Source organism: Lepidochelys kempii, chromosome 10 (assembly GCF_965140285.1).
Source record: "Lepidochelys kempii isolate rLepKem1 chromosome 10, rLepKem1.hap1, whole genome shotgun sequence".
NCBI lineage: Eukaryota > Metazoa > Chordata > Testudines > Cheloniidae > Lepidochelys > Lepidochelys kempii.
The window spans coordinates 44,403,486-44,425,174 of NC_136389.1; the positions used below are offsets into that span (position 1 = coordinate 44,403,486).

The 21,689-nt window shown below is 41.3% G+C and overlaps 1 protein-coding gene across 4 annotated transcripts in view; it reads left to right on the top strand.

Annotated features, from left to right (window-relative positions):
• MYO9A (myosin IXA) overlaps positions 1-21,689 on the top strand; it is a 467,674-nt gene that overhangs the window by 411,618 nt on the left and 34,367 nt on the right. For 2 of the 4 annotated variants that reach the window (XM_073363174.2, XM_073363176.2), the window contains 7 exons: positions 1,156-1,266; positions 2,955-3,077; positions 3,761-3,910; positions 6,246-6,559; positions 7,386-9,104; positions 12,674-12,764; positions 13,275-13,490. In XM_073363174.2, the coding sequence (XP_073219275.1) occupies positions 1,156-1,266; positions 2,955-3,077; positions 3,761-3,910; positions 6,246-6,559; positions 7,386-9,104; positions 12,674-12,764; positions 13,275-13,490 (2,724 nt within the window). The remainder of the gene's footprint in view (positions 1-1,155; positions 1,267-2,954; positions 3,078-3,760; positions 3,911-6,245; positions 6,560-7,385; positions 9,105-12,673; positions 12,765-13,274; positions 13,491-21,689) is intronic. The other 2 variants (XM_073363175.2, XM_073363177.2) reach the window with 2 other exon arrangements.

Consider the following 21,689-nt stretch of genomic DNA (forward strand, 5'->3'; position numbering starts at 1 on the left):
AATTGAAAAAAGGAAGATACTTTCATAATAAACCTCATTATTCAAATTAACTTAGTTGTACATAACATTTTTCCTTTACATTTTTTAGAAGATGAATTGGTATCATGGACTATAAATTTATAAACAGAGCTGGAACGAAGCTGGCTGGCTTGTGGGATAATGGAGTCTATCCACTAGATCACCATTTTAAATCCAGCCCGATCAGTAATGCTTTGAAGCCATTTTCTTCCAATGGAGTACTTGTGGCACCTCAGAGACTAACCAATTTATTTGAGCATAAGCTTTCGTGAGCTATAGCTCACTTCATCGGATGCATACTGTGGAAAATACAGAAGATGTTCTTATACATACAAACCATGAAAAAATGGGAGTTTACCACTACAAAAGGTTTTCTCTCCCCCCCACCCCACTCTCCTGCTGGTAATAGCTTATGTAAAGTGATCACTCTCCTTACAATGTGTATGATAATCAAGTTGGGCCATTTCCAGCATAAATAAAGCGGGGGTGGGGGGGAGAAATCCTGGATTTGTGCTGGAAATGGCCCACCTTGATTATCATACACATTGTAAGGAGAGTGATCACTTTACATAAGCTATTACCAACAGGAGAGTGGGTTTGTGCGGGGGGGGGGGGGGGGAGAAAACCTGGATTTATGCTGGAAATGGCCCAACTTGATTATCATACACATTGTAAGGAGAGTGATCACTTTAGATAAGCTATTACCAGCAGGAGAGTGGGGTGGGGGGAGAGAAAACCTTTTGTAGTGGTAAACACCCATTTTTTCATGGTTTGTATGTATAAGAACATCTTCTGTATTTTCCACAGTATGCATCTGATGAAGTGAGCTATAGCTCACGAAAGCTTATGCTCAAATAAATTGGTTAGTCTCTGAGGTGCCACAAGTACTCCTTTTCTTTTTGCGAATACAGACTAACACGGCTTACTCTGAAACCTTTCTTCCAATGGGTGTTCAGTAATAAACAAGTTGGTGGTCTTGGACTAGTTACTGGGAGTCCATATCATACTATTGGCAACATGTGTGTCATACAAAAACATGTCATGTTCTCAATCAACTTCCATGTCTAGGTACTCATGAGTTTATGAAGTGTTTGTGGTTGGGTGAAGTAACATTGTCTGTCTGTTTTTCTCTTTCAGCTCCCTCTGAGGTTCAGTGACAACCTGGTGCTTAGGCAGCTGCGATACACAGGAATGCTGGAGACAGTTCGAATTCGGCAGTCTGGGTACAGCTGCAAATATTCCTTCCAGGTTAGACGAAGTGCTTTTAGTTTTTATTCATTTCTGATAAAACATCATATCCTGGTAGATTGAGGTGGCCCATTTTTTACACACACTCTTATTTCTAAATGCAGGTGAATTTAGAGTTCATAAAAGTGAGTGAATAATATCGCTGACTGGAGCCAGGCATGGAGGGTGGTCATGTGCTAGGCCAGCTTTGCCAATGCACCTAAGTTCTAACTTGCAAAGCCTCAGCTATTCTAGTTCTGAACCAAAACCACCAGTCATGCAGTTGTTTGCACAGAAATGTGTACCTAATTTTCATGCATAATTGCACACACACATCTAAAATCAAGACCATAATGTGCATTAGACTCTAGAATGAATTCACTCAGCCACATTGTGACCTAAGAGGAGTCAAGTCCATGTTTCCAGAAATGAAATTATAGTGCGCTAGGCCCACTGAACCTCCTAAAGGTAGATATCTCTATCAGAGGTTACAGCCAACTGCAGAACTGAGCCTGTTCCTAAACCAAGCAGAATTCTGCCTAAACTGTAGTTGGGCCATATCAACAAAGTGGAATAGTTATGGGTCGATTTTATTTTAAGTAAACCTTTTTTCAATCACATTTTCTTAATTTAATATTTTATTATTGAGCTCTCTATAAAGAAGTTTTTTCATAGTAACTGTGAGCCAGATAATCTCTTCCGTTTAGGAATGAGCTCATATGGCAGCCTCCTGTTACTTGTTTCTGTTTTTGTTTCCTTTCGATGAAGATAATTTGCTCAGGCCAGTCAGCCCTAACTCAGGGAGCTGGCATTTCCTGCCATAATCTGCCAGTGTTAAATGCATTTAGCCATCATGCAGAGGTTCCCAAACCTCACAGCTCCGGGGAGGCTGCCTTGGTTCACACAGACTTGCTTATTCAAAGGAAATATTTCTTTTTACCTGGTGGTTTTATCACATTTTATTCTGTGTGTGTGTGGTTCTTTCATCAGCAGCTACCACCCAGTTTGTTTCCTGTAGTAAGACGAATGGATAGCAGCTATTTATGGCATTGAGAATACTGCCATGGCTGTTACAAAAGCTGTTAGAAGGAAGGACTATCATTTCCTCTGTAGGGAACCTGAACCCCTTCTTTCTTTGGGGTATCTATCTTCAAGGACTCTAGCAAGTCTGATGTTTGAACCATCAAAATGGTAATGTTGTGAAGCTCTGTGTTTTCTGAGATACTCTGCAGGTTCTGGTAAATCCCTCCGGTAATGATTGTTTCTCAGGATTCACTGCACATTTTCACAGAATCTCTTGAGTGTTCCTCTGCAGGCAGACACTGCAGTATCTCCTATTTGTCTTTCATACAATTCTGAAAGTCACCAGTACTATAATTTACCCAGGGTCATGGTAGATTCTCCAGCGCTGACAATTTTAAATCAAGATTGGATGTTTTTCCAAAAAATCTGCTCTAGGAATTATTGTGGGGAAGTTCCATGGCCTGTATTATACAGGAAGTCAAACTAGATGATCACAATGGTTTCTTCTGGCCTTGGAATCTATGCATCTATAATAATGAAGGAATCTTTGAATACTGCAGTTCTTGAATGTCAGTTATGTTTCTGCTAATTTACTAAAACATACCTCATTTGGCCAGCAAATAGTTATGTAACAGTGACATAGCACTGCCCTTAGAATTTAACTTTGGTGGCTTCTAATTTTACAGGACTTTGTGGACCATTTCCATGTTCTTCTGCCACAAGGAATCAGCCCATCTAAGCACAACATCCATGATTTCTTCAGGAAAATAAAGCTCAGTCCAGACAATTATCAAGTTGGGAGAACAATGGTAAATACTTACCCACGGCTCAGACTCTGCACTGACAAATAAAGTCTGCCTGTATGTGGTAACTTGGTTTTCATACACGTTTGCATTGACACGACTGTTGTCCCACTTTACCAAAAGGAAATGGATTAAGTGAGAAGGGTTTTAATCATGTCATACACAACACAAACTACTAGAGATTGTTGCTTTCTGTGAAGCCAGGATGGTCTGATCATGCTATTTAAAACAAGTTAGCCTCCAATAATCACTCCACGCTTTGTCACATAACTTACTATTCTATGCTGTGTTGTTATAGCTGTGTCGGTCCCAGAGTATTAGAGAGACAAGGTGGGTGCGTTAATATCTTTTATTGGACCAACTTCTGCTGCGGAGAGAGGCAAGCTTTTCAGCTTACACAGAGCTGCTCTTCTTGTCTCTCTAACTCACTGTTATGAGTTACTCCTCACTCTAGAAAGGGAATTTACTTGTCGGCTGCTATATCTTGTGATACACATCCAACATTTCACAGCCACATACTGTAGGTAACTGTCCAGAAGCCTTTCATAGGTATCCCAAAGTAAAGTCAAATGCTAAGCTCTTTACTTGAGAGCATTCCAGATACAGATGTCTGTGGCATTAACTCGTGTCTCCTGTGGCTGGGGAAGCATGACACACATTGTCTTCATTCCTCATGTGCTGCCTGTTAGGTTTTCATGAAGGAGCGGGAGCGCCAGCTTTTGCAGGATTTGCTGCATCAGGAGGTGCTCCGGAGGATTATTCTCCTGCAGCGTTGGTTCCATGCTATACTGGAGAGAAGGCACTTCTTGAACTTGAGGCAGGCAGCAGTGATCATACAGGTAGGTGATAATACTGTTATTCACTATGTATAGCATCATTATTGGGGGGAGGGATAGCTCAGTGGTTTGAGTATTGGCCTGCTAAACCCAGGGTTGTGAGTTCAATCCTCAAGGGGGCCATTTAGGGATCTGAGGAAAAAATTGGGGATTGGCCCTGCTTTTGAGCAGGGGGTTGGACTAGATGATCTCCTGAGGTCCCTTCCAACCTGGATATTCTATGATTCTATGATTATTGTGCCTGGCACTTTGCAGACACAAAAGACCAGGTTCCTGCCTGAGGAGCTTACAATCCTATTATAATGAATAATGACAATGTACTTCTACGGCAGGGAAAGGCAGATTAGAAAAGGAAAGCTTGTGACACTGGAATCCTTAAATCCATTTAAAGCTCTGCTGCAAAAATCATCTTCCTGGCTCCTCGCTCTGACCACATCACCCCATCTTTATATGCTTCCTCTAACTCCACCTTAGTCCAACACAGCCTATTTGTCTTCACTTTTAAGGCCCTTTATGGCCTATCCCTGCCTAGTCTATCATCTCTTACATGCTATAGACATAGACTCCACCAGTGACACCACCCTTGATTGCCCACGTGTGAAACTTTCCAGCATGCACCATCTTGCTTTCTCCCATGCTGCCCAACGTGTGTGGAAGTTGCTCCCTGTAAAACCCCTCAAAGCCGAAACGTTATCCTCCTTTAAACTTCTTCGTAAAACCCATCTATGCTGTGATGCCTGCAAAACTCAATGGTGGGTAAGCAGCTGGTGCATTGTGACCCATTGCTTATGACACTGATCACAAATAAGGCTAAGAATTTTATCACGGCTATTTTAGTAAAAGTCAGACAGGTCATGGGCAATAAGCAAAAATTCACGGAGCCTGTGATCTGTCCGTGACTTTACTAAAAATAACTGGAGGGGTAGGGGTAGGTAGCGGGGAGGAACTGACAGGCCGAGCCTCCTACCATGGCAGGGGGCACAGCCCCGGCTCCAGTGGCCACAGCAGCAGGCGCAGCTCTGGGATGCCACGAGGAGGGCGCGCAGCCCTGGCTTCAGCCCCCTGGGGAAGCTGCAGGGCTGGGGTGCACGGCCCCGGCTGCAGCCCCCTGGGGAAGCCGCTGGGCTGGGGCACACGACCCTGGCTGCAATCCCCACCAAGCCCAGGACGCTGCAGTGCTGGGGCATATGGTCCCAGCTGCAGTCCCCTGCAGAAGCGCCGGGTTGGGGCACACAGCCCCAGCTGCAGCCCCAGGTGGAAGCTGCAGGACTGGGGTGCACAGCCACTGCCAAGCCCAGGATGCCGCAGGGCTGGGGCACACAGCCCTAGCTGCAGCCCCCAGCAGAAACTGCAGGGCTGGGACTGCAGGGTCCTAGTTCCAGCCAGCCCCAGTTGCAGGGCAGGGCACACAGTTCCACCTCCTGAAGCTGTAGAACTCACAGAGGTCCGGTAAACTCACGGAATCTGTGACTGCTGTGACCAAATCGTAGCCTTAATTATAATTCTCTCACTGTGAACCTGTGCTTCTCTCATTTGTTTGTCATGTCAACCAAGTGACTCTCATTTTAAATTTTGTAAGCTCTTTTGGGCAGAGACAGTCTTTGTTATATTTTTGTACAGAGCCTAGCACAATGGAGTCCATTTCCTAGGTGCTATTGCAATATAAGTTATATGAATCCTATCATTGGTGGTATCATTTTTTGTTTAATTTGTTTCTTCTCCAGGGTAATTGGGATAGCATATTTTATGAGCAGAGATGAGAGAGGGAGTTCTGTACTGTATTGTTCAGCTATTGATTTCATATTAAGAAGGGAACAGTTTTTCAGAACTGGATGGGAAGACATTAGCGATTGAAGTATCTGGTTTGAAAAACCTACCTGTATAACTCCCTTGAAACACAGGGTCACATCCTGGCAAAATCAGCCTAGTCCTTCATCCTTCCCAGTTAGGCACAGCAAGCAGTTGACTTTGGATCTGACTTTTAGATGCACTCTTAAACTGAGGCCTTGTTACTTATCCAAGTGGCTATTAAAGATTCCAGGAAACTTTTCCTACCAATAGTGGTCTGACCTGGTGTCCTGGGCAAAGTTTACTGTGCCCTCTTTCACAGATCCATAGGATCTGTTCTATGCCCCAGCTTTTAAACCCTCCCTTGGAGGAACCCCATCACTGTGTCAGACCCGCCAAGGTGTCCCACTCTTCCTTAGGGGTAGGCCATACAGCCTGAATGCCCGGCACATGTTTATTAGGAGAATGGGTTTATTTCATGAGTCTTGCTCTCTAAATGAATCTGGTACCAGACACATTACCAAGAAATGTTATCTGTTTTTTTCTGCAGAGGTACTGGCGTAGTTATCAGAGTAGAAAGCAAGCTGAAGATTCCCTAGTTGATCCTCTTCTTCTCAGCAATGCAGCACTCGTTCTCCAGGCCTACTGGCGAGGTTTTGTGGAGAGGCGAAGGTTCCTGCAGATGCGGGTTGCAGCCTTCATTATTCAGAACTATTGGCGGGAATGTTCTAGACGTAGGCATGCCGCAGCCATGTGTATACAGGGAGGCTGGCGAGGATACTGCGCAAAGAGACTCTGCAGGGCCAAGAGAAATAAAGTCATCCTATTGCAAGCAGCATGCAGAGGATACATAGCACGGCAAAGGTAACGTGATCAACCTCGGTGGACACAAAAGTGAAATGTTGAATAAAGATGACTGTGTAGCATGAAGGCTGTGTGTTTTGGAGCAATGACTCCCAGCAATTGGCATGAATACTAGCATTTTTCAGGCTTTTGTTACTAGAACATCATGTTCCCCTTCCTTGGTGTGCTTGGGCCCCTGTGCTGCCGCTACATGCCTCCCACTCAGTTGTCCACTCTCTCTGTAACCCACAGTGGAGCTTAGTCTGCTCCAAACACCAGTCTCCTGATCAGCAGAGCCTTCAGTTGAAAGCACACAGCTGAGGCTTTACTCTGCTGAGGTGGTATAACTGTCTGAAAGGGTTGGGGCTCACTAGTCTACTGTAAATGAGATGAGAGCCAGAATAATGACTCTAAATACACTGCAAGTCACTAGTACCTGATTGTACCTCAATCAACCCAGCTAGAAAGCTGGTATAGAACATGACCAAAACACTAGATGTTGCATTTGAACTGTGCTTCCCTGGGTATATTAATTTACAAAAGAAAACAAAAACAAAATACTGAGAAAGTTTAGAGCCACCATTGTCAGGAAAGCAGCAGTTCTCACTAATAGACACCAGTGTCATTCACAACTGGGGAAAGAATGAAGCAGGTGAAAATTCAAAAATCATGTTATGTAGAATACCCATGTACAGTGTCTCAGTTGATTTATAAATGTGTGTTTAGCTAAGGTATTAAAACCAAACACAGGCACTTTCTCTTAAACGTCTCTTCAGAATCAATACAATGTATCCAAGCAATGGAAGAGGAAACACTCTAAAAATCTGCTGTTTTCTCATTCTTGCAGATTTACAGCTTTAAAAGAGGAGAGACTAAAAGAGAGAGAGCTGGAGAATGGAGTGTCAGTCAGAGAAGAGGATGGACTGGAGGCAGATGCTATGAAAATTAGGGGCTCAGACCCATCTAAGTGGGAGGATGGCTCGTTTGAACAGCGGGTGAGAGCTGTAGAGGAACATAAATCAGTAATAGAGAATAGTCGGGTGAATCATGCTGATCCAGTAGATGGCTCTGGAGACTTACTGTACAAAAGACACGAGAGAGCCAGCAGCCAAAGTGGCATGGACATTGAAGAGGAAGTAGTTGTGAGAGAGAGGCCCAAATCACTGGAGGATCTCAACCAGAAAAAAGTGGTCCGCGCGAAAAGAGAAAGCCGGAGAATGCGTGAATTGGAACAGGCAATATTTAGCTTGGAATTGCTTAAGGTCCGGTCCACTGGGGGGGTGTCTCCCTCAGAGGAGCGTCGGTGGTCCACAGAGCTGGTGTCGGAGGTCCTTCATTCTCCACAGGGAACCCCAGAGAGTGAAAGCTCTCAGGGGAGCTTAGAAATGTTAAGCTGTGAGGATACTCAGAAGAGTAAACTTGATTCTCCAGTTTTAGAAGAGCAAGACATGCAGTCTGTCTCCACTGAGACCCAGGACTCTTTACCTCACAGTCCTAAGCCTGATTTGCAGGACACAACCTTCTTCTCAGCAGATGTGAACAGCAACTTATCTAACAGAAAAAGGACACCATCAAGTTCTGAGTTACCAGAGAGTCCTGCTACTAAGGAGCGGGTGGTCTGTGATACCCAGAATGTTATCTACAAGATGCATCCAGGAGAGACCTTCATTTCTAGAAATCTGCCTACTTTCTACATTCCACCACAGGACACTCAGAAAGCAAATCAATCACTGGTGGAGAATAACTTGAAGAACAAACTAATGGAAAAGGAAGAAAGACCAGTTATGTTTCCTGGGGTTCAGAAAGATACGGAGCCAGGCAAGCAGGGCCCGGGCAAAGCCCTGGACAGAGAGAGAGGAGAAAACCCTCCTGTCAAGCAAGAGGAAAGCCTAGCTGCTTTTACATCAGATGCACATTCTTCAGACTCTGTTATCAGGAGACTTGAGAAGCTGAATGTCGAGAAGGAGGAGCGACAAAAGCAGCTGCAGCAGCAAAACGAGAGGGAGATGATGGAGCAGATCCGCCAGCAGAAGGAAATTCTGGAGAAACAACGCAAAGCTTTTGAGCAGTTTGAGAGACAAGGGAAGGGAGAGACCTTGCAAAGGACTGAGCACAGCAGAATCAAGGAGCCCTCACAAGAAGTGTCTCTCAGACCCTCCAAAAAAAAAGACAACAGGCCTCAATCTCTCCTCATCCTGAATCCCCAGAGCAAAGGGGAAAATTGCCAGACTGTGAATACTACACCAACCTCATCAGTGGATATTAAAGGGCTCACTGTTGCAAAGAAAGGGAGCCCCCCAGCCCACATAGCACAAAAGAACAGGCCCGTCAGCATGTTCCTGGAGCGAAAAGAGGGTCAACCTGGAATGACACAGGAATCAACCAGAACAGATCGGTGGAATTCAAAACTGGCTGTAGAATCTGGGGACTTCTCTAGCAGCCAAGCTGCAAGGACAGAGCGCCTCAGGCAACCCCGAATTCCCAACCAGAGCACCGATGGCTCTTCTAGTGAGCCGCGGGCTAGTGCTATTTTCTTCACACCGAAAGACAGTCATTTCAGCCTCCTGTGAGTAGAGCATTTGTTTCTTTGCTTGCTTTATACCATGAGAGGTGACTATTGAATGATCTTTCCTGAAAATAGTATTGATTTCGACAGGTTTGCAATGAAACAAAGAGCCACATGATCAGTTTTGGGCACCTCATTACCAGAAAGATGCTGATAAAATGGGGAGGATTCAGAGAAAAATATCAGTAATTATTAGGAAGCTGGAGGGATTGACTTAAAAGGAAAATTAAAAGAACTCTCATGCAGTGCACACCATACAGCCTGTGTCAGGTGACTATGGAGAGCCATGCTAACCATCTACAGCAAACATCTGAAAAGTGTTAACAGCAAGAAAGGAAAGAAATTACAGTAGCTAGGGCAGTACAAAGTGGTGTGAGTAAGAGGGATAGGATGAAAGTAAGAAACAGATTGAAGAGAAGTATCAGAAAAAAACTTAGTTTTATTATCTGGTAGAATAAATTATTATAATTATTATCTGGTAGAATAGATTCCCAAGGGAAGTGGTAGAATCTCCAATAATTCACACATTTAAAATTACAGTGGGCAAAATAGTAGTGAATGGTCAACTAGGGAACAATCTTGCACTGTCAGGGAAAGGGAGTAAATGCAGATCTTGTATGCACTATGGTTGTAGCCATGGCTGTCCCAGGATATTAGAGAGGGAAGGTGGGTGTGGTAATGTCTTTTACTGGACCAGCTTCGGTTGGTGAGAGAGACAAGCTTTCCAGCTATACAGAGCTCTTCTTCTTAAGCAATCTGTTCCAGCTTGCATTTAGCTGTGATGCTGGGAGAACCTTCCCCCGATCTGAAGAAAAGCTCTGCGTGTCTCGAAAGCTTCTCTCTCTCACCAGCAGAAGTTGGTCCAGTAAAAAAAAAAAAATTTCCTCACCCACCTTCGTGTCTCTCTAGAGCAGATCTTCTCCCTATGGAGAGTGGAAGTGCTCAAGCTTTTGAAAAAGTCCTGCTGTGGATAAAGTTATACATTTAACAGTCTTAACAGTATTAGAAACAACTGCATGGAGTATGGGCAGTTCTTTGCAGGTTAAATGGTGGGTTCATTCCAAGCGCAAGTCATGGCAGCATTTTGATCCTGTGCTCATGTTTCTTCCCTCGCAAATCTGCAGGTCAGACTGATCTGAGATATGTCTACACAGCCGACATTAAAGCGCTGTGTAGAGACCCCTCCCGCCCGCCCCCACACACACACTCTAAATAAGAATGGTCACTATAGGCAGCATGGCAGAATTAGTCAGTGGTCAGGCAGATGATATCTGGAATCGTACATTGTGGCCCATGTGAAAGAAGGCACAGAGGTGACTGAGAGACCAGCAGACAAAGGTGGAACTTAGCTGCAATCTCTAAACTAGGGCTGTCAATTAATCACAGTTAACTCATGCGATTAATTCAAAAAATTAATGGCAATTAATCCCACTGTTAAACTATAGAATACCCATCAAAGTTTATTAAATATTTTTTGATGTTTTTCTACATTTTCAAATATATTGATTTCTATTACAACATAGAATACAAAGTGCACAGTGCTCACTTTATATTATTTTTGGTTACAAATATTTGCACTGTAAAAAATGATAAACAAAAGAAATAGTATTTTTCAGTTCACCTCATACAAGTACTGTAGTGCAATCTCTTTATATTGAAAGTGCAACTTACAAATGTGGATTTTTTTTGTTACGTAACTACACTCAAAAAAACAAAATAATGTAAAACTTTAGAGCCTACAAGTCCACTCAGTCCTACTTCTTGTTCAGCCAATCGCTCAGACAAACAAGTTTGTTTACATTTACAGGAGATAATGTTCACTTCTTAATTACAATGTCACCTGTAAGTGAGAATAGGTATTCACGTGGCACTGTTGTAGCTGGCATCACAAGGTATTTACGTGCTAGATGCACTAAAGATTCATATGCCTCTTCATGCTTCAGCCATCATTCCAGAGGACATGCTTCCACACTGATGATGCTCATTAAAAAAATAATGCGTTAATTACATTTGTGACTGAACTTCGGGGAGAATTGTATGTCTCCTGCTCTGTTTTACCCGCATTCTGCCATATATTTCATGTTATAGCAGTCTTGGATGATGACCCAGACATGTTGTTCATTTTAAGAACACTTTCACTGCAAATTTGACAAAATGCAAAGAAGATACCAATGTGAAATTTCTAAAGATAGCTACAGCACTCGATCCAAAATTTAAGAATCTGAAGTGCCTTCCAAAATCTGAGAGGGACGAGGTGTGGCGCATGCTTTCAGAAGGCTTAAAAGAGCAACATTCCGATGCGGAAACTACAGAACATGGACCACCAAAAAAGAAAATCAACCTTCTGCTGGTGGCATCTGACTCAGATGATGAAAATGAACATGCGTCGGTCCGCGCTGCTTTGGATCATTATTGAGAAGAATCCATCATCAGCATGGACGCATGTCCTCTGGAATGGTGGGTGAAACAGAAAGGGTTATATGAATCTTTAGCGCATCTGGCATGTAAATATCTTGCAACACAGGCTACAACAGTGTCATGTGAACACCTGTTTTCCTGGTGACATTGTAAACAAGAAGCAGGCAGCTTTATTTCCTGCAAATGTAAACAAACTTGTTTATCTGAGTGATTGGCTGGAGTAGGACTGATGGGACTTGTAAACTCTAAAGTTTTACATTGTTTTATTTTTGAATGCAGTTATTTTTTGTACATAATTCTACTTTTGTAAATTCAACTTTCATGGTAAAGAGATTGCACTACAGTACTTGTATTAGATGAAATCAAAAATAGTATTTCTTTTGTTTTTTTACAGTACAAATATTTGTAATAAAAATAAATATTAAGTGAGCCCTGTCCACTTTGTATTCTGTGTTGTAATTGAAATCAATATATTTGAAAATGTAGAAAATATCCAAAAATATTTAAATGATATTCTATTTTTGTTTAACAGCGCGATTAATCGCGATTAATTTTTTTAATCGCTTGACAACCCTAGTCTAAACTATTATTTTTTATTATTTATTTCATTTAAATCAGTGCAACAATTAACTTGATGCTGTATAAGATACAAAATGAAGACTATTCTTGCTCTAAAGATCTTGCAGTTTAGTAGATAAAACCCTGTGGCAGGCCCAGAAGAAGGAATAACAAAGGAAATAGAAGTTCTTCTTTTAGACAGTAGCATGGCAATGAACATTTTTAATATGATTTTCTTTCTCTTGTCACTTAATTTTTTTTCCATTCCGCAATTTTACTTCCCAACACAAAGCACTAAAGTTAACCTGTATAAGAGCTACTGGCAAATGTGCAGCAAAGATGATGGTTCAAAGTTTAACGAAGGACAGGAGATCTGTTCATTCGTGCTTTTTATCCTCACTACGGTGTTTATTGGTACTAAGTGTATGCTGAATAACTAAAGATGGCATCCCTTAAAACACATGAAATCAAATTGCAGTTTATTCTTGATCTGTTGAGTTGTACATACTCGAATGTTTCTGGAATCTGGACTGATGTTATGGGTGAACCTGGGCGAGGAATTTAAATGTCTTTTTGTTGTTGTTGTTGTTGAGTTTCAACAAGGAATCTTCAAATCATCAGATCCTTTCGAAAGATGAGCTACCTAGAAAGCCACTAAAGTTCCCTGGGCCAGGCAGAGGGGGGGTAAGTTACAGCTTTCTTATTTCATCTTTCAATTGAACAAAACTTATTCTGCAAGTTTCCTCTCAAGTGTTTGAAGAGAAAACAGAAGGGTGGGTGATGTTAAATTACGAGTCTGTGAGAAGGACGGGGGGATACTAATGGTATGGAAACATTAAAGCCTTCTCTTCAGGATACCCCAGTTAACACGGGAACATACCAGTGCAGAATTGCCAGACATTTTCTGCCATGAATGCCCTAGTGATAAACACTGTAGAATGCTGGCATGTCTTGTTTTGTTTAACATATGTTTTGATAGCATCCATGACTGTCCATTTTCCCAGTGCTCTCTTTCATTTTTGTTTTCCCCAATCCCCTCCACTGTCTGTGATACTTGTGTGTTATGTGTGGATTAGCATATTGTTCATGGAGTTCTTAAGGCTGTACTTGACCTACCCTGTGATGTCAAACATCAGCAGAATCACCTTTTCTTTTAAAACATTTTTGTGTTATCTGTTTTATCATTTGGTCAAGCAGGTTGCCAGACCGGCCCATAAAAAGAAAGCCCGCATGGCGCGGACGCGCTCCGATTTCTTGACTAGAGGTACTTTTGCTGATGGGGAGGGGGATACGGAGGAAGATGATTACGATGACAATTTTGAGTTCCTTCTCTTCCCTGACCAACCTCCTCACCTTGAGCCAGGGCCTACAGCCAGACTTGGGCAGGCCTGTCACAGTGACTCCGAAATGGTAATTTTCCGACATGCGGGAAAACAAAGGGAGCAAGCAGCTGTGCGGGAGCATTTCTTTGCTAACCCTTAGCTGTACTGACACCCTACACCGCTTCTTCTCCCACTGATAATGATGCTGTAGTTGGGTAATCTCAGTGAACACAGCAGAAGCAACCTCAACAAATTGGGGGGGAGCACTATTGTGTTTATATCAAACCTTGGCGTTGCCTTCAGGATGGATTTGACAAAGACACCTAATGAAAGTAGTGCTTCTAGCTTTCCATCAAGCCAGAGAGCTACAGTATGTACCTAGTACAAATGCTAAGGATCACCCTGCCAGCAATCATGAAAAAGACTAGGGCATAGGGAAGGCTTGCAGGACTTATGTAGTTTCTCTGTAGACTTACAAAGACTGTTTATCACATTCTACTAGTTTACAGCAATAGCCATAGCCTGTCTAATCTCCCTCTCCTTTGACAAGATTCATTGTACAGGTGATCAGAAAAGATCTAACCAAACAAATTGTCCCACATACAAACAATTCTTTGATTAAGCAACAAAAACTCTATCTGTATCTTACATTTTCCCTATTAGTTTTGATTGTTTATCTTTCATTACACTTTCTGGCCATTTATTTCCCTTTTAAAATAGTGCTTCACTTATTATTTGAGGCCTGTAACTTCAAAGAAACTAGTTTCTGGCATCAATTTTTTTTCCAAGCTAAAAGAAAATGGGAGCGAGACCACATGTGAAAATGCAGATATCTGCACAGGAAATGTCTCATGTTTCCTACCCACTCGTTCAGATGGTTTAGACCATCTCTGTCTTACACATACACACACAAAATATTTTAATTAATGCTAAAGTTGTGGCAGAAAACTGACCAAAACTGTGAACTCCATAGTTCAGGTAGGCATTTCATTTTGGAGCTGTGTTTCTCTGGCTAGGGATTGGAGATCATATGGCATGTTACCCCACAGGTGATATGAACATCCTGCCACACACACTATAGATACAGAAGAATCATCTTTATCACCACCCCATGCCTTTACTGGGAATTTCTACAAGACTACCTGAAATGAGGTGGCACTTCTTTGTTAAACTCCTTTTTTGTTTTTAACAATAGCTGTAAAAAAAAATCCTTAGGGTGAATATTCTTTGCGGAGGGGAGGAGAAGAAAGTGGATTTTTGATCCAGTTGACTCTTAAGATTTCTCTTGTTACATAAAAATGGCCATACTGGGTCAGACCAAAGGTCCGTCTAGCCCAGTATCCTGTCTTAGGACAGTGGCCAATGCCAGGTGCCCCGGAGGGAATGAACAGAACACGTAATCATCAAGTGACCCATCCCCTATCCCCCATTGCCAGCTTCTAGCAAACAAGAGGCTAGAGACACCATCCCTGCCCATCCTGGCTAATAGCCATTGATGGATCTATCCTCCATGAATTTATCTAGTTCTTTTTTGAATCCTGTTCTAGTTTTGGCCTTTACAACATCCTCTGGCAAGGAGTTCCACAGATTGACTATGTTGTGTGAAGAAATACTTCCTTTTGTTTGTTTTAAATCCTCCTTAGTTTTTGAATTAGATATACCATCATTACTGTCTGTCAGAAACACTGTTACAGTCTGTCAGTAATATTACTTTACAGGCCCAGTGCCACTCTTTTGATGAAAGTCATGGGTGGTTGATTTGCAGTTCCTCTCTATTTCCTGCTTTAGTCACAGTAAAGGAAACTGGGAAATTATTTTCAAGTAATTTTATAAATGACCAAACTGATTTTTTTCTTAAGAAATTGGATCAAAAAAACAAACTCTCTCTGTCAGATCTTGAGAGTTACATTTCACCTATAGCTGAGCTGCTGCAGTTTGTAGTATAAACGCCCGAACTGTTGAAATTCTCACTGCCTCCGTTACGGCAAAATAAAACCACTATTGTAAAATAAAAAGGGGTGGGGGGATGAGGAAAGAAGTAATATTTGCATGCATGGACTTTAAAAACATCTGTGAATGTTTGGAGGAAAGTTCCCCCTGGAGAAGGTGCACTCATATTGGGTCTGTTTGACTGAAAATAAGGAGTGCTGCTGAAGACAGGACTAGGCTGTGGTAAAGGATTGAGTACAATGACCAAAGGAACTGACACTGAATAGGCTCTTTGGAAACTAAATTCGTGAGACTCCAAAATATTTTCCTCAAAGTTCACCTTGCTGCAGTTCTGTTGGCTCCTGTGTTCTTTAGATTATTTACAGACCAAACATCTAAAAAGAGATTTTTAAAAGCTATTTTAGATAAACTGATTTAAGGGATTCTGCACTGTGTAGGTAAGCAGTGCCCTAAGCTAAGTGCATGCTGTGTTCCTGGAGGTTTACCCTGTTACAAAGCATTAGTTCTTTTAGCAGTAGAAATCTTTCACACTGGAAAACTCTGCTGAGATGCAAAAGGGTGCTGGGTTCACTGTTAGGATGGATGACACTATCCTTGGAAGGGTTTTAGTTCATGCCTCTTATTGGAAATGGTCCTATGATTTTGCTCACTGGGTTTAACAACAGTCATTGCATGCAAATAGTCCTAGGCCTGTCTCATCAGTTCACACTGTGTATCATCTCTCCTTCTGTATCACTTACCCTCTGTACTACTCCGTCACTCTCTCTAACTGGTGGTTGGGCATGCACAGTGGTATCATCTGGGAGCAGTCACTTGCACGACCAGGCTCTGCTTTCTAGCATATGCTGAATAGATACATTGTTGCATAAAAGTACTGTATATCTGTATGTTTTGTAAATATATGCAGCATTTCCATCTGTGTTCTATATTGCAGGACTAGGTTTGAGACCAGCTCTTTGGAAGCGACAGCTTTTGCCTTCTGTATTTCAGAACCACCTTGCCTTTGTCTCAGTGCTATTTTAGAACAGCAAAATTTATGGACTGTTCAAGTGATGCAGTTACCAGAAGCTGATTAGCATTTAGATGTTAATAGCATAGCCCTTGCAGTGCCTGAGAGACTGTTACATGTGATAAAGCAACTTAACAATACAGCAGTAGGGATGTGAGTTGGTTTCAGTACAAACCGGAGAGTACATGAATGTGGGTGTGTATTTGTTGTTTGCCTTAAGATTTCAATACAATAGGAAGGACAGCCAAGCAATCTTCCTTTGAATGGTGGTGGTTATTTTAATGAGAAAAACAAATTAGTTTATCATACATGCACAACAGCTGCTAATTATCAAAAGTCAGTTTTTAGTAAATGTTTTTGGTGTGCTGTTCATAAGCCAGTGGTTGCTGAATACATGAAAGAAAAACAGCGTGTGTGACACTGATAAGTAAAGTACTTTTTGATTCAGCTGCTGCTGTTATTACTAGCCTGCCTGTTTGAAGTCCTAGTACGGTAAAACCTGCTGATGTCCTGTGTGCAAAATCAATTTATTTGTGTAGCCTGTTGGTAGGTAAAGGTGCAATAGATGGTGTTTCTCGCTGGCACTGTGGTATGCACATATCTGCAAAGAGAGTCTTCAACCAGAGGTGAAGTTGAAGGTGCAAATGTTGAATCTGATTGCTTAATACAAAGTAGACTTTGGTGACAATAGTGTGCTTGACAATGAGTCCATCTCTTCAAAGGTTGCTTGGATTTTCTAGTCAGCAAATTTCTAGTTATCAAACAGTATGACAAGTACAGATGTCATGTACAGCTTATCTTAAAGGATTAATAGAGCTTGTTTTTACTTTTAAACAGAGAGCTTGCAATCTCTTTTATCATGTATGTAAGAGAGCTTGGCTAGAGAATCAGTTAAAGCCACATTTGAGATGTCCTGTGAAGCATTTATCATTTTGCAATGATTTGTTTAGATAATTTGTGAGGGGAGTGGGTGAAAGTCTTTAAATGCCATTTACCCTTTTTCCCCAAGGCGTTTGAGGTCATATTGAAAATGAGAGAATAATGAGGATACTCTCACTATACCTTTCTTAATGAAGCAGTGACGTGAATTTTGAATTAAAAAAATGAAAGTTCTGAGTAACTCCAGAATTTTGTCACCCATTGTCCAACTCATAAAACAGACAATCCATGAACTTGAGGGTTATGACTTCAATAAAGATCCATGAAATTAGAACCCTTCTCATAAGCTATCACTAATCAGTGGGAAATGCATCTTATGAAAATCCTTCAATCCAGCATGATGGAACAAAGCACCATCTGCATCTGTCACAGTCACATATATTTGTGCAGCGTGCACATACTAAATCTAAACTCAGCCCATATTATTGCAGAGGAAATTAATTCCCTCCTCTACCCTGCCAGACCCATTAAAGTCCACCCCCTGCAGCCTGCACAAATAGATGCACCTTGCAGTGTGCTCTAAAGGTCAACAAACCAGCCCTGTTCTAAATCCGGGGATAAAGCCCCCTGACAGAGAACACTTTGCTGCCAGCCACCTCTCTTTTTAAGGGCAATCCAGCTTGAATGTCTCTGTCAATTGCAACTATGGCAGTATGGCAGGGAGGGAGACAGTCTCTCAGGTCAGACAGTCCGAAGCTATTCAGGGCATTATAAGTTAAAACGAACACATTGTATTCAAAAATATAGTCAGTTGTTAAAGTAGTTGTTTATATTTTTAATAAAAAACAATCCCAAAGTTATGGAAGAGCTGAAGAGGAGGATAGCAGAGTAGCGATTGCAACCTCAATGGTGCCAAGAAAAAATAATTTAAATAAAACATATCTAATAGTTTAATGATGATCTCATATACCCCTTATATCTGTTTCACTATGCAATGTGCATCAGGAGACCTTTCCTCTTTACACTGTATATCCACACACAAGAAAGATGGCTTTTTTTCAGTCCCCACATTGTTAATATCCAACAAGCAAGATGGCAATGATCTCCCTGCTGCATTTTGTCCTCATACAAAAAGCCCATTCAGTAGAGCTGATTATTTCCCTATCTATAATACTTGTTGGTGTTGCTCACATAAACAACTACACTATGCAAAGTATCTGAATTCTTTTTATATTTCTGGAAGTTTTATGCAGTGTAATCATGATGACCACTAGAAGAAGCACTTTGTCCTTGCATATTCCAACAATTTATTACCAAGAAAATTACATCAGCTTTGATCATCACATCTGCACCATGTTCTTTCTTTGAAGAATCTGATTTCATGTCGTGCTCTTGATGTAAAAAGCATACACAGATCCTTTCATCAGACTTGTCGAAAAAAACACACTACCAGCACCATTGTATGTAAAGCCTCTGTGGGTATGTCTGCACAGCAAAGGAAAGTCCGCGGCTGGCCCGTGCCAGCCGACTTGGGCTTGGGCTGTGGGGCTGTTTCACTGCTGTGTAGAATTCCGAGCTTGGGCTGGAGCCCAGGCTCTAGGACCCTGCTACGTGGAAGGGTCCCAGAGTTCAGGCTCGGGCTCCAGCCTCAGCCTGGAAGTCTACACAGCAGTGAAAAAGCCCCGTGAGCCTGAGTCGGCTGGCATCGGCTAGCCGTGGGTTTTTCTTTGCTGTGTAGACATACCTTGTGTGCACACAAGCTTTTGGTTGTTTTGATTTGCAAGATCAGATGTGAGGACTGCTATAGACCAGCTGTGAGCTGGAAGGACATTGTCATATTGGCCTGCAGACCAGCACAACAAACCTTCCACACTACTTTTGGAATTCCCACAGCCATTGTTGCCAGAACCAACATGGAGCTTGTTTTAAGCTGAAGCAGAGCATAACTAGGCCAAGAGGACAGCAAACATGAACATATTTCTTTCCCCTTTACCGCTTACAGTAGTAACCAAGCTTAATGTGTCTAATCCTGCGCACTCAGACCACATAGATTCATAGATATTTAGGTCAGAAGGGACCATTATGATCATCTAGTCTGATGAACCATACAGTATCAGAAAGATCCCCAAACACAGAAGTGCACTTCTGAGAAATTTCCCTATAAAGTCTTATTTTTACACGTATCAGAGCTAAGACGTTTCTGTGGATAAGGATAAGTTATCACAAAATAGGGTTGAATCCACTGCAATCATTGAGACAAATATTTTAACAGGTTTATTTTTAAACTGAGAGGTTTGTACAAACTGTACCTGCTTTCATGAGCGTCTGAGGTATCAGTTACTGAAATAGGTATTTCATTGTATCCATATATTGTATCTATGTTAACAGCTACTGTTGTTTCGGTATGATAGAATTTTTTTCTTGTTTCTTGAGGGTATTTAAAATATATCTTTAACGCAACATAAATAGACTAATCAAAATACTGGAAGAAGATTGGAATCCTATTCTGAGCCTCAGTGCTGCACAGCTGACCTTGTTGGAGAAAATCCACGAGCTTCAATTCAAAGGGGAAGAAGTTTTATTTATATTATTATGCGGCTTCTTATTTCAGTATTAGTAGTGCTTTGCGTATGCTGCCATCTGCTGGCTGACAGGGTTAAAACACTTTAAATGTCTGGAAAACAACGTCCATAAAACAAATAAAATAAGCTCTTAGACAGTAACAGCTTTTTCATTACATGGTGAATGTTGTTCTCCTGGAATCCATATTTTATGTAATTTTGGTTAAAACCTTTTTTATATATAGATTACTCATGGATACAATGGAAAAAATGGCTATATTGAAAGAAATGCGTTAAATATAAGTCAGCATGTTCAGCTGATCATAGTGTTTTCATTTTTAAAAAACAGTTGTATAGAACAGAAAGAGATCACACTCCTTGAAATGCATGAGAGTGCCTCATAACACTCATCTTGCTGGAGAAGGTGACACTCCTGTAAGCATGAACCCTCAATGTCTTTTTGATTGTAACATACAATCTGGTTTTACAAAGTCTGACTTTCAGCTCCCATGATGTTTGTGCCAAATGTGATGTTTTCAGTAAGATGGTCACAACCAGGAGTCAGGTTCAGAAACCCCAGTTTTAGCTGACAGTAGTTGCATAATGACCTGTCATTTTTAACATGTCAAGAAATGTTTCTCACCCCGTGATCTTTTGGGCTGCTCTACTGAGACAAATGGCTGCAGTTTTCTTTCAGTAGTCACATTGATGTAGTCACCAAATGTTTGCAGTGTTTGCAGAAGGTGGATGATTAAACAGACCCTCTTCAGCTAATCCTCTTGTTTAATATGGCCAAATCTCTTCTCCATGCTGCTTCAGGAATATCATGCATGTATAGCTTCGCATGCCAAATGAAAAAGGATCTACTCAAAGTCACAACTTTCACCAGGCCTTTTTCTTTTAGGAGAGAAGAAACAAACAAAAAATACTATCAACTAATCAAACCATTTCCTCCTATAGGCTGGGCAGGGAAAAAAGATTTATTATTTATTTATAATTTTTAATTATCTGTGCTTGGACACTACAGTAATGGGGCTATCAAAGTACATAGATTAGAATTAAATTACCAACCTCAGCTGGCTGCCTCAAGACATGTTTTTGGACAACTTTTTAGAACCATAACTATTGCTCTTTCAAACCAAATTTGACATAACATTGTGAAAACAGCCTCTCTATTATAACACGCTAGGGAGATTAAGAAACTACCATCTCTGTAATATTGTTTTCCCCTGAATGAGAAATAATCAAAATAAGGCAACACTTAAAATCAAATAGACTTAATCCAAAAAAGCATATATTTTCAACACTTTGCATACAGTATTGTTCATGGAATTCTTTTTGAATGTAATGAGCTGTGCGATTTAAATCCATTCACACTTCAAAAATGTACCCACAGCATTTTAAGCTATTGAGAAAACTATGAATTGTGCTATTAGTGATTGAACATGGCATATGTAATTGCTTTATATTACCTCCTCCTAAATGGTGTGTCTTCATTTTAGCAGGCCAGTGCACTAGCACTTTGAACAAATCAATTTTTTTTTTAGTCTTCTACAGAGTTGAAGACTAAAAATCAAAACTTGAATACTGAGGAGGATGTATTAATATCTTATAGGGTACCCTGATACATTGATACTCTTACCAATTTCATTGTTAGCTGGGAGTATCTGTTGGAAATTCTGTTGCAGACATCCCTTTTCTAAAATGAAGAGTTGGATTGATCAGTCAATTGAGTGTTCCAACTGGCTGAACATTCTTGGTTGCTTTGTAATGTGGACAACAATGTGGGTTTATGTGAAGCAGTTTAAAATATCCATTGCTAAATCTAATTTAAGAGATGCTTCTTTGGGAAGGAGTTGTTTTGTTAATTCTGTGTGAAAATATGTAG